This window comes from Sylvia atricapilla, chromosome 4 (assembly GCF_009819655.1).
Source record: "Sylvia atricapilla isolate bSylAtr1 chromosome 4, bSylAtr1.pri, whole genome shotgun sequence".
Classification (NCBI taxonomy): domain Eukaryota; kingdom Metazoa; phylum Chordata; class Aves; order Passeriformes; family Sylviidae; genus Sylvia; species Sylvia atricapilla.
Genome location: NC_089143.1, coordinates 28,704,506 through 28,720,208, shown reverse-complemented (window position 1 = coordinate 28,720,208; position 15,703 = coordinate 28,704,506). Strand labels below are relative to the sequence as shown.

The window sequence follows — 15,703 nt, the reverse complement described above, 5'->3', positions numbered from 1 at the left end:
TATTTTTGCTGCTAAACCCTCTAACAGTTAAATGCCAGAATTTTTGACTCACTTGCTTGTTAAAGAATTATTGTTTCTTCTTGCTATTTATCAGCATTTGGAAATTAATGAAAAATTCCAAGTGCCTGTCCAAAGGAAGGATGTGAATACACTTGATTACATGTGAGGTGAAAAATGAGTAGACGTAACTACTTGCTGGTATCGCTTTTGAGGAAGTACCTTCAGTCTTTGGAATTAGTTGCCTGCCGGTTAAACCTACTACTGCAACTGACTGGTGTAAAAAGTTGTCAATTGACTAAGTTTCTGTTGCTGTATGTTACATTTTCATAATGGGGATAAGTAAATTTTGGACTCTGTGCCTAATTCCTGTCTCTTCTGAACAAAAATTTTTTTGCTTCTTAAAGAGTTATGTAAGTCTTAGTTAAGTTTAATTAGCCTAAAACTAGTTATATGTAACATAATTTGTAAGTTTTGAACATACGGAGTTGTCTCAGCAGTACCTTTATTTGAATTTTTTAGGGCCTAATTCTGCCTTTTGCACAAACCACATTGCCAACTGGGTCAAGGAGATTTTTTCCTATACAGAAGCATCATTTTTTGTATGCTGCAGATAGCATACCTAGCATGTAGGTTATAGGTAACCTATACCTATAGCTTTCATGAATTCTCATCCTAAAGGGAGTGTGCTTTCACTTGGGAAGTCCCTTTTCAAAATTTCTGTGCTATGCAGTAATTGTTCATTTTTGGGACTGTCTGATAACGGCAGCACTTATTTTGGGGAATGGAAAGCTTGAAGTTGATCCTGTGCCTCTTTCCTTTCCCTGAAAATGTAGTAGGCAACAGGTTTAGACTGAGAACAACTGAATCCTCCTTATTAGAGGCATGCTACTATTACGATCTGCCTCCAAGGCAGGCTGAGATTCCTGTTAATAAAATCCTTGGGCTGTATCAGAGTGAAAAGACACTGAGTGACCAGTGTATTTATGAGGCAGATTTATTTTAAAACAATTCAATTGCTGTGGAAAGTATGTAGGCATTTTGTTTCTCTACTATAAAAGTAAATATGTAAGGGAAAGAAAGAAAGGATAAGAGTAGTTAGTTGAAAGGTGTCACCACCTGTGGATTCAGTGGCAAGGCTCGATCACTGTTTTGCTGTACTAGTGGTCACATACATGATCCACTGGGAGTAGGGGCCCATGAAACAAAAAGTTTGTCAGGTTATATACATTCATGCTGGCATGGAAATGTCAAGGGTCCCTTCCCAGGAAGGGGATTCTCCAAGTCTCATGCAACACTATGGGTTCTGTGCAGCGTTCTGATGGAGAATTCCCAAAAAGAGTGAGGGAGTACTTTTGGGTCCTGGGTAATCTTGAACCCCCTTTACTGATCCTGTCCACTCCTTGACCCCATCTCCATGCTTCTCCACCTAATTTTGTGTGCTCACTGTGGACCTGAATGGGAAAATTTGCTCCAGAAAGGTGCTGCCGTATGTTTGCACAACCCCTATTCCCAGACACATCCTGTTCTAACTTTCTCACTCCAGTGAGAAATGGGTGTTTGTGGCATAGCAGTGCATTAACTCCTTACTGTCCAGGCTTCTAAAACTACTCTTTCTCTTACCTCAGGGGGAATAAAGGAAGCTGTGTAGAAGCAAGACAGTTCCACTGATGTGAATGTGATGGCCTCTCTAAAACTTCAGCTGTTTGAGCTGTAGCAGAGTCGGAATGGTTGAGCAGGCAATTCATATTTAACCTTCCTGGTTAAGGAAGGGTTGTGCCATTTGGACCCTGCAGCAGTTAAAGTTATTGCACATGGGCTGTCACCAAGTATTGTCCTATGGTTGTGAAAGCATTTCATACAATGCGTAATGAAATACATGTATTTGTGTCAAATGCACCTTCTACCAAGCGCTCCTTGAAGAGTTACCCCAGTGGATGTAGGTTTGCTTTGTTCCCATGTCAAAAGGCAGTCTCGATTTATCATCAGCAAAGGCATATCATTATTGCTTTTCTGTATAGTTTCTTTCCTAGGAATCAAGTCAGGGTTCCTGAGTGTGTGGCAAAACACCAAATGCTTAGTGCTGGAAGAGCGCCAGTGAACAATGGGAGATCTGGAGCCTTTCAAGTCTATGGACTTTATTTTAAGCAGGGCTGTGTTTTAGCTGTTGTTCTGAGGACATTAGATGAGCAATTCAGAAACGATGGATATCATTTTCCAGAGGACAGCTGGCAGGCTTCAGAAGATCATGCTATCCCTCACTGGGATCTTGCTCATTTGCATGGTTCCCTTGCTTCTGTCTGGTTTTGGCTTATTTGGGATCATCGTGTCTTTTTTGGTGGTGTGGTGGTGGCTGCATTCCTGTTGCGATCTCAGTAGAAGAAAAAGCCTGAAAAAAACACCCCAAACCCACTGTATCTCTCTACAAAGGATCATGGAAACCTGGAGGGGAAAATTCCCTTTAATGTTCAAATTATGGGCTGCTGTCAGTTCTAAGATGACGCACATTTTATGTTGCTCAAAAAGAGGTGGTATTGATACTTGAAAGCTGCTGTTAAAAATCATGCAAAAAGTGCTTGCAATTTTTTTTCAAAAAGAGGACATGTCACCAAGAACCACCCTCGTTTCTGTAAATGTGATTTTCAAAGTGACTCTTAGATTCCAGAATTACTGTGTGGTTTGAGATTGGTCTGTTGGCACTTGGCATCTTGTTGGTAGTTTATTTTTTGGTCTCTGTCTCATGTTGGGAAGTCCATGACAGAATTTTTCCTATCTGTTAGTTGTCACTATTTTTTAGGGACAGTTTCTGATTTTGGTGTACCAGCTTGTTTACAAGATAAGAACAGCATCTTTTCCTCTGATAACATGCAATGAGTAATTCTACAGACCTGTTATTTATCTAATAACCTGTAGCTAACAGGTCTCTTAATTTAAGGTATTTTTAACATTCTCTTATAGTCCATTTGAATCCTTTTTGAAAAATAAGATCAGAATTCGTTATGCAATTAACTGAACTAACCTAATCTTAGTCACTGTTCGTTGATTAAACTTCATAAAAGTCTGGGTAAAGCCAGAATGTAACCAGCTCAATAATTAATACAACTTTTTCATATGGACAGTTTTATACTGACTTTGTGGATGACAAGCAGGCATCTTCTGGTTTTGCTATCTGGCTTGTTAAGTGGAACTTAATAAAAAGTAAAAATCATTAAGATGAATATTCAGTGAGTGATCTTTCATGAAATAAAAGAATGCTGTGTTGTTATATAACATGGCTAAGTGTGTGTTGTTTTATTTGGTTGGAGGTTTTTTTTCTTTAATTCGTGGTGTGCTGATTCCTGTCTTGGTACTGGCTGGAATGGTAATTTGTGTATAGCATACAAATGGGGATAGCAAGTTATGACCCATATATGAAGTGATGGTTTCAAGTCTGTGGAGAATGTTCTCCAGTGGTGTGGTGTGGTGTGCTGGTAGTAAAGCTACTCAGGATAACCTGGGCCATTTGATGAGCTGAATATGTGAAATATAAAGAGGCATTAGGCAGAAGCAATTCAAAGTGTACTTGTAGAATGAGACTCCTGTCTGGAGAGCTCGTACTCAAGAGGGTGTTGGGCTAATAACAGCAGTATCACCACATATGCAAAACTTCCTGTGCAACCAAATGAAAATTCTCCCCAGAAATCCCAAAGCAATAGGTGCATCCTACAGTGGTGATATGGTTAAAGGGGTTGCTGCAGTCAGTGAATACAGAAGTAGGCAAATAGAACTAATGCAAGTACTTGCTGCTGTAGTGGAATAAGGCAAAATGAGCAGTGTTGCTGAAGTCTAGCAAATCAAAACAAGAACTTAAATGCATTAATTTGTTGTTCAACAGGATGACTTCCCAAAACAAACTATCAGGATAAGTGGAAAACATTCTCTATGAGATATTTTCCAATTAAGTCTTCCTCTTAATTTTAGTGCATAAAGATGGGAATTGCTTATTTTTATTCTGCCAAAGAATGGTAAGGAATTTTGATTTATTATTTGAACCATTTTTTATGAACTGAAAATACAAATTTGCATTGAAATTGGCACTGTCCCTAATTTTCTGTTACCTACTGCAGTAAACTGAGTTTGTGAACTTGTGTTTTATTTGCTTTAAGTGGCCCCCTGTGAAGAGATTTAGGGTTTCATGCAGTTTCAGCTTGCCAGGGACCACATATGATTGACACAATTAATCAAAGATCACACTACTAATCCACACCAAACATAACACAGTTGAGAGAACTCAATTAAAACTTTTGTTCCTCCAGTTGAAAAAATCAGCCACGTGGGAGCTAAGTGTCTCAGGCATACTTGTTTTGCTTGAGACCAATCTTAAAAAATTGCCTATTTTGCTTCTGCAATGCAGTTTAGATGCTTAAAAATCAGCAGTCATGCTTTGTCACAATTTCATACACAGACTCCTACATCTTTGTTTATTAACTTTGTCTAGAAGGTGTTAATGGTTGGGGATAAATGCTGAAAGAAAACATAAAAATCAGAAATAATAAAAATCATTGGGTAGGGAATGCTTAAAGAAATGCTTTACTAAGCTTGAGTATAAATACAGAATTTAGAATTAGACAACATAAATTTAGTAGTCCAATTACACGCTCTCCTTATTATCATTAATTTTGAATTTTGTTACCCTCACCATATATCACAAGCTTTATCCTTCTCCCTGGGCACCTTTATATCAGGGCTAGAGCGAAGACATTTTTCAAGAGTGTAGATTTTTGACAGCTTACACTTAAGATATTGAAACCAGAATTCCTAGGTGTTAATGTTTTAAAAAAATCCTTTTATGGTGTCAACCTTTCCTATTAATATTTCTCAGTGTTTTTGAGGAGGCATTCCTTTATTAGTTTGGTCTTTTTTATTATAGTTGCTGCTTGGTTTTAATGTAGCCGAAAATCCATTGTGATGATTTTATTCTTTGCCACCTGAGAGACTTGTGACATAGTTTTCTCTCTGTAATGTCATGTTTAGTGATAATATTATTAGTGTTGTAAAGTGTTTGCATCTGTTTGACCCTGGTAGATTCAGTGGCTTTCTTTTTCTGTGGTTTCATTCTTGTGATGCTCAAAGGGATTCTGACCCCAGACCATGATGCTTGATAGATGATTCCATTGCTTGATAGGTTTGGGGGTATAGTTTGTTTGTTTTAACTTGGAAAGCAACTTTGTCTTGTTCTGCCTGGAGCTGCAGTCTGCTTCTGTTTAATAAACAAACCTTCTGATTCAGTTGTTTGCTCCTCCAGATAATTATGCCACAACAAGTGAAAATGCCAGGATGGCTTTGGAGATAATGGTAGCTGAGTAATGTCTCAGATTTATTATATGAGATGTTTTTTGAGAGGGTTTTATTTTTTTCTTCAAAGTAGAAAAAATTTTTAACCATGTGTAAATATCAAACTTTTCCATGCTGCCATACTGCTTATCTGACTTATATGTTCAAAAGAATCACAGTAAATGCAATTAGCTAAAGTTGTTTTAGTTTGGGGAGTTTGGGGTTTTTTGCAAAAGTAATGTGATATTGTCCATGTCTCCAATGCAGAGAACAGACCCACAGCTCCTTGCTCAATTCTACTATGCTGATGAGGAACTGAATCAAGTAGCAGCTGAACTGGACAGTTTGGATGGAAGGAAAGACCCACAGAGATGTACACTGCTGGTCAACCAGTTTCGCTCCTGTCAGGTAATCAAGTAGCAACCTCTTGATTTTACTGGGATTTTTATGTACATTTAATGTATTCCATTAGTATTTTTTGTATTTGATAGGTTTTACTGTCAGAGCTTTTTAAAATAAACTTTTGTTAGATACATGTCTTTCCTTACTTTAAAGGGTATATTCTTGAAAATACTATCCATAAATTAAATTAAATCAAATTTCCTACATCTCATTTAAGAGTGTTGATGCTTTTCCTGAAAAAGAGGACACATTATAAAACAAGCTTACAGGACATGAGAAATACTTCAAAATTTCAAGCAGCAAACAATAGCCATGTCATGTGTAGCTGCTTGGCTTTCATGCCTCATGAATCTCATAGTTTTTCATTAGTAAATGAACTACATTCAGAGTGTTATGTGGTGTTTAGCTAATTCAAATTTTTAGAGGTAGAAAGAAACTACTTTTGTTGTACTCTTTGTATCTGCATGAGTGCTTTGATATTTCCCCTGCCAGTCACACCCAAGAAAAACAATTTAAACTGAAGTAAGTTCAAGTCTAAAATACATGATATTCTACTGATATGAGGATTCCTTTATGAAAAGTGAATGTTTGCTGTCACCTCAGGACAATTTTAAGTGGAAAGACCATAATAATAAATATACATTTACATCTCCACCAAGTAAAATTGGATGCTGTTAAGTGTAAAGAATGTATTTTGGTTCACCCTTGCTAAAATTTCTTCCTGTTACTCCTAGCAAAATGTATTAAACTTCATTATGTGGGAAAATTTCATCACTAATCATGTTAAAATGAGTTTCAAGAAAAGTGCCTTGATCACTGTAGGAAATGTTCATATTAGGTTAGCTGAGTCTGTTCAAAAGAAAAACAGTCAAGTGCTCTGCGTTTGCTTGCAAGAAAACTAAATTTTAAAAGTGCAACTTTTGAAGAGTGCTTATAGAGAAAGAGTAGACAGTGAATGTATTGTTCTGTCAAACAATTTTAATACTTCTGTTGACTTTGAATATCTTCACAACTGCCTACTGTATTGTTCCTGGAGAAAAAAAGTGAGTTTAAGGGATTACCGATCTGGAAGCTCTAAGTTTATTAACAATTAAAAATGCAGTGCCTTGGAGTGGAAAAAAAAATAGATGTGAAAGTTATCTTCAGGGGAAGACTTCAGTCTTCTGTATGACACATCTGATGTATCTAAGCCACACTTCACAAATATTTATGTGACTTCTACAAAGCCTCCAGTAGTGGAGTTCTAGTCAAATTCATTCCAGACTGGCAGGAAAGGTTTTCTGGTATTAAGGGTGGATTAACAGTATCATTGTGCAGCACAAATCTCCTTGGTTGTTTTATCCCTGGCAATGACAATTTATTCCCTGTTTTTCTGCAGGCACACAGGCTTTCTGATGTGTTTCCTGTATTGTAGGCAGACATGAAGAGCTGTTCTGGTAAAAAAGTAGATTCTCTGAATGCTTCACCTGTAGGAGTGCAGGAAATGTAGATTGATTGCTCCTTGGTCAGTTTGCTTGGCTTGTTCTATAGTGATTCACTACCTTGTGACTCTTAATATCTTCTGATGCCTGGTAATTTTATTTGTCAAACAGATTGCTGTTACTAAAACAATCTGTTGCTAGAACCGAAAGAAAAGATGGAGCGTTTTTTCATGTAGCTATTTTTGTAGTTTGTAGTTTTAGAAGTTCTGCGGAATAGGTCAGATTGTTGTCAGATGTCATGTCAAAAATGGCTTTGCTCAATGAGGTCTTAGATTATTTTGTAGTACTTTGTGTAAAGCAGTGTTTTTTGGTTTCCTTTAAGAATTTCTCCTGTAATTTCCAAACAGGAGAAGGAACAGTGTTTTAGTAAGGATTCAAAATGTAGGTATTTGCTGACCAAGTATCACATGATAGAAGGAAAAATTGGTTTTAGCCTAAGGTGTGGTGGGGTTTAAGAATGATATAGAACCAACAGCCAGCCCTGGGCTCAGAAGGTTGTGGTGGAAGGTTGTGCATGTAAAAGTAAAGTAGCAGCTGCATTGTGTAATACCTCTGGTATCTGCAAAACCAGTCATGCAATTCTGAGACCTTTTAAAAATGTGCACTTTCATGCAGTGCTTTTTAAAAGTATCTTGTCACCACAGAACATAGTTTACCAGTCTCTCAGCCTTTGAATGATTTTTTTGTCCTATTTTGTGCTAGTTTTTCCATGGAAACCTTAGTTTTAAGATTTCCAGATTATTCCAAATTTTTATCTCCATGACATTTACAGAGGCATAGCATATCTATCAGATTTTAGTGTTTTCTAGGAATAAAGCTTTCTACAATTCCGTATCTTTCCATGTTGGGATCTGTTTTTTAAATTAATTCTTCTTGGGTTGCTTCGGTTGCTTATTTTCAGATCATTCACTGATAGTGTCTGCTTGATTCATAGATAGTAGTTTTGAATTTTATTTTTAACTAGAGAAAGGAAATGCCTTTAAATTAGTGTGATTTTTTTTTAAATGCTAACATATTTTACAAACTGTGATTCTTCTTGGAGAGAGGTGGGGTGTTCTGTCGGATCTTAACCATATCTGAAGAGCCAAGCTTTAAATCCTTGTGTCTACTTTGAACTTATGATAGTTTTGTTAAAGATCTCCAAGTCTATTGCAGTGTGTGAACAGACTCAGACAAACCAGAAGGTCTCTGCCTAAAGGATGTAATACTTTATAGTGGACATGCTTTAAGTTTTCTATCTTAACAAAACTGGCAGGATTAGTCAAGGCAAGTTGAAGGTATGGTGCATTGTGGTGCTCCTGTGGATGTGCAGAGAACTTCAGTCTTCAAGACTGTTGATGCTTCCTTAGTGAAGAGCTGCAACTCTGAATGTTGTCTTCTGCTTTGTCATAATACTGTCTGCTGATAAGAATCACAGTTTTTATAGTAAATTAACTTTCCAAAATTTCTGAACACCTTGTGGCTTGGTTTTTAAATGCTGTGGGTTGACTGTACAGCAGGATGCTGAGTAGCATAATCCATGAGTAAGAGTGGTAAGATGAGTAAGATAATGGTATTCAAAGCTTTTCATTTTCACAATAATGTCATGTAGCAGTTCTCCAGTTATGGTAGCCTATTATAAAAATGCCATCCCTCTTTTTGCTTTGCAGTGGTAAAATATTGTGAGAACATAGCATATTTATCAATACAGTATTTTGCATTTATTTTGTGATTAATACTTATTCAACAGAATAAAATACTTCTCTACTGCTTTCTGTTAAGGTTAGCAATACCAAAAGCATGCTGAGATGTATGTTAAAAAGCTGTCTAAGTTTTCCTTAAATGAACCAAAAGGTAGATAGGATGTAAACTTGGATTTATTGAATTTGATTGATGATTCTAGAAGGAAAACTTTCTTTTTCTTAAGTAAACATCTCTGTATTAGTGAATCTTCAATAATATGCAGTGCTCATTCATCTGAGTTTTTCTTCCTTGCAACACAAATTATTGCAGTATTTTTATAATAGTGGCTTAACAAGGTGTCCTTTCCTATGCTGCTCACAACATCTCACAGTGCTGAATTTCAAAAGAATTATGGTAACTCATGTACACTTTTGAATGATTCACTCACGCAGTCACTCTTACTCTCTAAATTAACTTGCTTTGTTACTGTTTTCACATTGACTAATATTTTGTTAGTTGACTTCGTAAACTAGTTTAAAACAATTTACCGGCTATTTAAATGGAGTTATGTTTATTTTTAAGTATTACAAAACTTCATTTGTTTTATTTAAGAGTAAAGAGTAAAAAAACCCGTTATTTCTACATCACAGATTTGTTAGGACTCACCTTTAATGAACGTGTGCATAAGTACTTCACATCGTGAAAATGTTTTCAGGATCATGGTCCTGGTTTGCTGCTTCGCTACACTGAGAATTATTTCTCTGTGTACAGTACTGAGGTCTCAGAATAGCACATGAGTGAGTTCCAGCATGGTTTTATCAGCATTATTCCTGCTGCAGGTTCTATCTCAGCAGTGTGTCACTTGATCGGCTGAAGAGCATGAGGAAGGAATTTGCCCCATCAGGGCACTGACGTGAAGCAAACCATAGACTTTCCCAGCTGTGCTGTCCATTTGCACTGGTCCACAGAATAGTAAAACAGAGAATTTATAATATCTGTGAGACATGACTGTTTCTGGCTCACTGGTAGGAGTGACGGACGCTGCATTGACTGGCAGTACATTACACTGGGTCTTCAGTCCTTTCCTGCTATTTGCCTTCTTGGGAAGTACCTCCTCAATTACTGCAATTGGCAGCCCAGTGTTTCCAAGTCAGCTTTAGCAGTTCCAGTTGGCTGTAACATTAGGCCTTAAAATGTCACCTTCAGTGGACTGCCACCTGTATAGGTCACTCCTTCATATAGTGATGAGAAGCACTGGTGAACCTGAGCTTTTTAATCCTCTGTAGCATATGTAAATGTTGCTGAGGAGTTGGAGCCCTTAGAGAAAGGTAATCATATTTCAGTGTTGTGTTTTATCACTTGTCTGTCTCAGTTTCTATAGCAATACAAAATATGTGGCAAATTTTATCAAAAATGCTGTGTTTCAACCATACTTATCACCATATTTCTTCAAGCTCAATTTAACAACTGAAAGCATCACTATGAAATAACTTGAGATACAAGTGTGAGTGGAAGCAAAGCTTTACCCTCACTGTAAAGGAGTATGTGTTACAGGCTGAAGGAGCTTACTCTGGGGTGTGGAAAGATGGTATAGATTAAATATGCCAAACAAGGAGTAAAGGAACACTGCTGCTGGGAGTGTACTTGAAGAACCTGCTTCGTCACATGCTGAAATCGCAGCCATTGTAGAGTTTGGGTTGGAAGAAACCTTAAATATCACGCAGTTCCAACCCCCTTTTCACTGGATTTCCCCAACATGGGGCAGGACCTTCCACTTGACCTTGTTGAATCAAAGCTTTAATGCAAAAATTAAATATATACTCTTTATTTTTGATACAAGTTTTTTGCATATCTTAATAGCTAAAGAATATTATTTGCTTTTTAAAGAGGGAGATGGATGGATAAGACGAGACTAGAAGGGGGCAAGCTCTTTGATACTGTGTAGTGTCTGACTGAAGCAATAATGTTTGATAATGGTAACCACCTCCTAAAGTGAGGAGGTGGTTACCAATTTCAGCCTGATATGGGGATTGCAGTCCAGTTGTCTTTTATGTGGTCTTACACCATGTATGTGGGTAGATTTCTGTGATTTTTTTTATTTAAGAAAACCTCACAAGACACCAACTACAGTAACACAAAAAACCCAAACAAAACAAAAACCCACAAACTGAAACAAAACTTAAAAAACGAAAACAACAGAGCATCAAAAATCTAACTACAAGCAAACAAAGTTTGTAACTCAACACCATCACACAGAACTCAGAAGCTGTTGCAGGGTTTGCAAATTGCTTAGTAACATTTCCAGAGTTTTCAGAGTGGAAGGGAAAGATGACCGAGCTGAGTGAATTGTCATAGAGCATGCATTGATTTCTCTGTAGTGGGAAGTGGAAAGGCTCAAATGTGTGACATTTGAGTTTTCTTATTATATATATTTAAAAATAAATAAAAGTTGATGTAGCATGAAATGACAAAACAGGTGGTAATCAATAATGCACAAGGGTGAAACTGAATCTGGATTGACAAGTTGCTAAATAATGAAAAGAGAAATTATCTTTGTGTACAAAACACAATTAATTTTTTATCAGTGAAAAAGTGATGTGATTATATTATGTTAAATGGTGCATGCTGTGGTAGCCATAGGTTGTTACTAAAGAGACTGTGGTTCAAAGTTACGCTGTACCATCTGCTCATGATGACCACAATCGTTGCATGCAAACTCCTGTGGAAAACCACTGGCTTTGGTGGAAGATGTAGTCATCCATATAAAACATGAGGTGCTAACAGGAGAGCAAAATGAATATTTTATCTGTACTTCAATTAGAACAGTTTCTTCTTTTGTTCACAAGTTTTATTCAAGTTAAAATATACATTTTTTTCCTCCTGAAAGAGGACCCAGCTCAGAAGGCTTTTAATTTCAGAGGTGTTGGAGTTTTCTAACACTCAGCATCAGTTCACACTTATCTTCTTCAAAAGATAAAATGAATTTTCATTCCTTAATGTATGATTGTTTGGTCTCGATAATAGTTTTTCTATTGCTAACAATTGGCCTGTTGGTACCTTGAATGAGTATTAACAGTGGGCTTGAGACACAGTGGTACAGTTCCCAGAGCATTTGAAGGCTAAATGAGGACAATGGAGCTAGGTCATTTTAAGCCTGACTTTTCTCAGCTTTTGTGAAGATACTATAGCAGATCCAGTTATGTAGGAATTAATGTAATGTGACGTGTCTGACTGTCGGGAGCTTTATAGTTCTTCCACACTTTTCAGCAGTGCCATCAGAGGATTGCTGTCAGCTGTGCTATAGTATGATTGGCTAAATTTTATTTATTTATTTTTTTTTACTGTTGCAGAGAAGGATAGATTCTGGTATCAGCCACTGAATTGTTTATGTGGTCTCATGACTTAAATATGCTGCAATTTTCCTTCTTTTTCCCATACGCATATGGTAGCACCACGTTAGCAAGATTAACAATACGTGCAAATTATTTATTTTGTGATGTTTCTGTACTTGGGGATTAAGTCTGTTTTCTTCTGCTAGAAGCCTTTTCACTTAATCATATAGAAAAATCCTTTTCATTTTTTTTTTTTTCTTTAATTCTGGGGAAGTATGATAAGAAAGACAAGAAGGCAAGTTAGTAATTTTTTCAAGTCGGTTCTTAGCAGTGGAATTTAATTTTCACTGTGACCTTAACATACTTAAAAGTTAAAGCCTGTTTTTTAATAAGAAATAATTAATTTCATAATAATGGATTATTATGAAGCATATTTTGTGGAATATTGTACAGTCTGATTTTCTCATGTGTCAGGTTGTCATAAGTAAGTTTTCATTAAACAAAGTCCTTGAATAGAACATGTGGAGTTGGAAGGGACCCACAAGTCCAACTTTTGGCCCCAAACAGCACTATGCCCCAAGTCATACCATATGTGTGCATTGTCCAAGGTGCATTGTCCAAACGCACCTTGAACTCCATCAGGCTTGGTGCTGTGACCACTGCCCTGGGGAGCCAGTTCCAGTGCCCAACCACTCTCTGAGGGAAGAACCTTTTTCTAATATTCAAACCTAAAGCTCCCCTGACACAATTTAAGGCAATTCAGGTTCCTGTCACTCACCAAAGAGCAGAGATCAGTGTCTGCCACTCCCCTTCCCCTCATGAGCAAGTTCTGACTGCACTGAGGTCTCCCCTCAGTTTCTTCCTCGTGGGATAATATCTCAAATTCATTTGTTTGTCCCTTAGTCCTTATCCAGAGGTTCTCAACTGTGCCATTGCCAGCTACAAGCTCTGTGCATTCCAGGCCGTGTTACAGTGCCAGCCCCAGCCTCACCTGCCCTGCCTGTTCCTCCTGGAGAGCCTGGAACCATCCAACAGGGCACAGAACTCATCCCACCAGATTTTGCTTATGCTGGTGATGCTGAATTTCTGGGACTGGGTCAAGGCTTTGAGCTCTTCTTGCTGAATCCCCATGCTGCACCTTTAGTTTAAAGCTTTAGGACACAACAACAACTTCTACGTATTGGAAGGAGGCATTGCAAAATATTCTGGAGTTTGAGAGAACAGATTATATTCAGGCTGCCCTTTTGTTACTATTAGTGTATAGTTTAACAATAAGCTACTAATTGAATGGCTGGAGTTTAAGGTGATGGGAAGAAAATAAACTGTTAGCTATTAGGGTCGCTTGTTCAGTTGTTGTAACTTTATAATTAGCCAGAGAGAATGAAAAGCTTAAATAGTTCACTCGCAACTCCGAGTTCCTTTTGGAGTAAAGGTGCACTGGTTGTCTTCTGCCTCCAGCTTATGCTTTTGAAAGGATTTGTGTTAACTGATTGCTGCACACTGTTCTTGGCGAAAAATAATGCAGACTTTGGGACAGTAATGAAAAAAATTATTCATTTTTGAAAGCATTACATGTATTATCAAGCGGGTGTTGCTTTGAAGAAGTTTGAAATGATTGATATGAAAACAGCTTGTGATAAGGATGAATTTGCTGTTGGAGAGCAGGCTTCAGATAGCAGGCTTTGTTGCTGCATGCTTTTTCAGTGCTTGCACTCATAAAAACGTCGTTTTAAAGGCTTTGGGAAATCTGTACTCGTGTGAAATTAATTATGCAGAAAATGTTCTCTTGTTAAGAAAGCTTAGCTTACCTTTTTGCTTATACCACCTACTCTCTCCTGCTGGATTTCAATTTTTTTTACAGTAATGCCATTTTTTCAACACTTCTGAAAGTAGCTTGAGATGAACAGCAGCAGCATTACTCCAAGTACACGATTCTTCACACTGTGAAGAAATAAAGCTAGATACTTCTTACATGTTTATACGTTTCCTTGTTCCATTTTTCTGAGAAAAGCCCAGGATTTAATTCAGAAAATGTAGTGCTCTTGATACTAATGTATGATGTACACAGTATACATTCTTAGGTTTGCCCTGAGAATACATTTTCAGCTCTCTAGAGGTCTCAAGGTTTCTGTGCCTGAAGATTACTTACGCAAATACCAAGCAACAGATATTTGTCTTCTTTGATTTCTCAATTGCCCTGTGGTGTCTGTAACTGCTGTTAAGAGTTGTTGCCATTCCACATACACAGTGCTCATAATCAAACAGTGTAATAATTCATGTAGAGGTGTTAAATGATGATCATCTTGAGGCTGCAAAGCTTGTTGAATTGATTTGTGCAACTGACACACGGAGGTAAACTGCCTTTGTGATGTAAGTTCTGGTAATCTTTGCTTTAGAATTGTTCTGATACCGTGAAAAGGTCTTTTTTGGTGTATTTTTTGTTTACTTTTTTCTTTTTAAGTCTGATACAGACATAAATAATCTGAGACAAATTCTAACAGGCTTTCAGAGTCATGTTAACTTTTGACTTATATAATAACTGGTATGAAAAATTACTTTTTCATATGTTTGTACAAACCTCTGGCCTAAGTGCCAGCCTTGTTTATTATTTGTACAATTTTCCTCTGTAGGGAATTTGCAAATTTGACTGTAAAATATTTTAACGCTGTAGCTGGAATGTGAGGAGTTTTCTCAGTAGATCTAATTAATATATTTGTGGTTATCTGACTTATTCTGCAATGCAAATATCACATTTTACAATTGAGAAAAGAAAATTATGACAGGATTCCTCAACCACAAAAGCAGCATTATCTTGATGTAAATTTTTAGGAGAACTTTAAATCACTCATTTAAAATACACAGACTGTAGAAATTACTTGAACACTCTTGAAGAAGCTTGAACACTCTTAGAATGTCCAAAGATTTGGGCTCTTTGGTTTTGAGTTGAACTGCTGTTGGATATAACTCTTTATTTGTGGTGTAGTTTCACACTGGCCTTTTTTTGTCTTTTGTCTACAGCTGCACAACTTCAGCTTAACTCAATTAATTCTGTACTCAGTGAAATCAGAATTTTCATTGATTTTTAATGCTGTGTGTTCTTTCTTTCCTAGTAGGTAAAGGCTTTTAAATTTACTGGTACTGTGGGTTACCAGTGAGCTTTTAAACTCTGTTAATGGAAAGGCGTAGAGTGATTTCAGAAGGAAATATTTCTGTAAAATTTGAGTAGTTTTGGTCAGAGTTCTTTGATAGCTTTAGCAGCTGTGCGTGTGGATTGCCCTGTCTTTCATTCAAGCAAGCCCTTGGGCACTTGGTGGAAATGTTATAAACGTTTTAGTGTCAGTAAATATCTTAACTTTATTGCTTGGATATGTGGAAGAGCATGGGGAAACAAGAGAAATGAACTGTGATTTTACATAAAAAGCAACCGTTCAAATGTGTATATCTTTATCACATGTAGTTCCTTAGGCATTATTCTGTGGTCCATTGGCAGCATCAGTTTAAAGGTTTTCCATTCCA

The 15,703-nt window shown here is 37.1% G+C and overlaps 1 protein-coding gene across 6 annotated transcripts in view; it reads left to right on the top strand.

Annotated features, from left to right (window-relative positions):
- The window catches only part of ZFYVE28 (zinc finger FYVE-type containing 28), a 146,010-nt gene that overhangs the window by 59,984 nt on the left and 70,323 nt on the right, over positions 1-15,703 (top strand). For all 6 annotated transcript variants that reach the window (XM_066317384.1, XM_066317382.1, XM_066317381.1 and 3 more), the window contains exon 2: positions 5,578-5,718. In XM_066317384.1, coding sequence (XP_066173481.1) covers positions 5,578-5,718 — 141 coding nt within the window. The remainder of the gene's footprint in view (positions 1-5,577; positions 5,719-15,703) is intronic.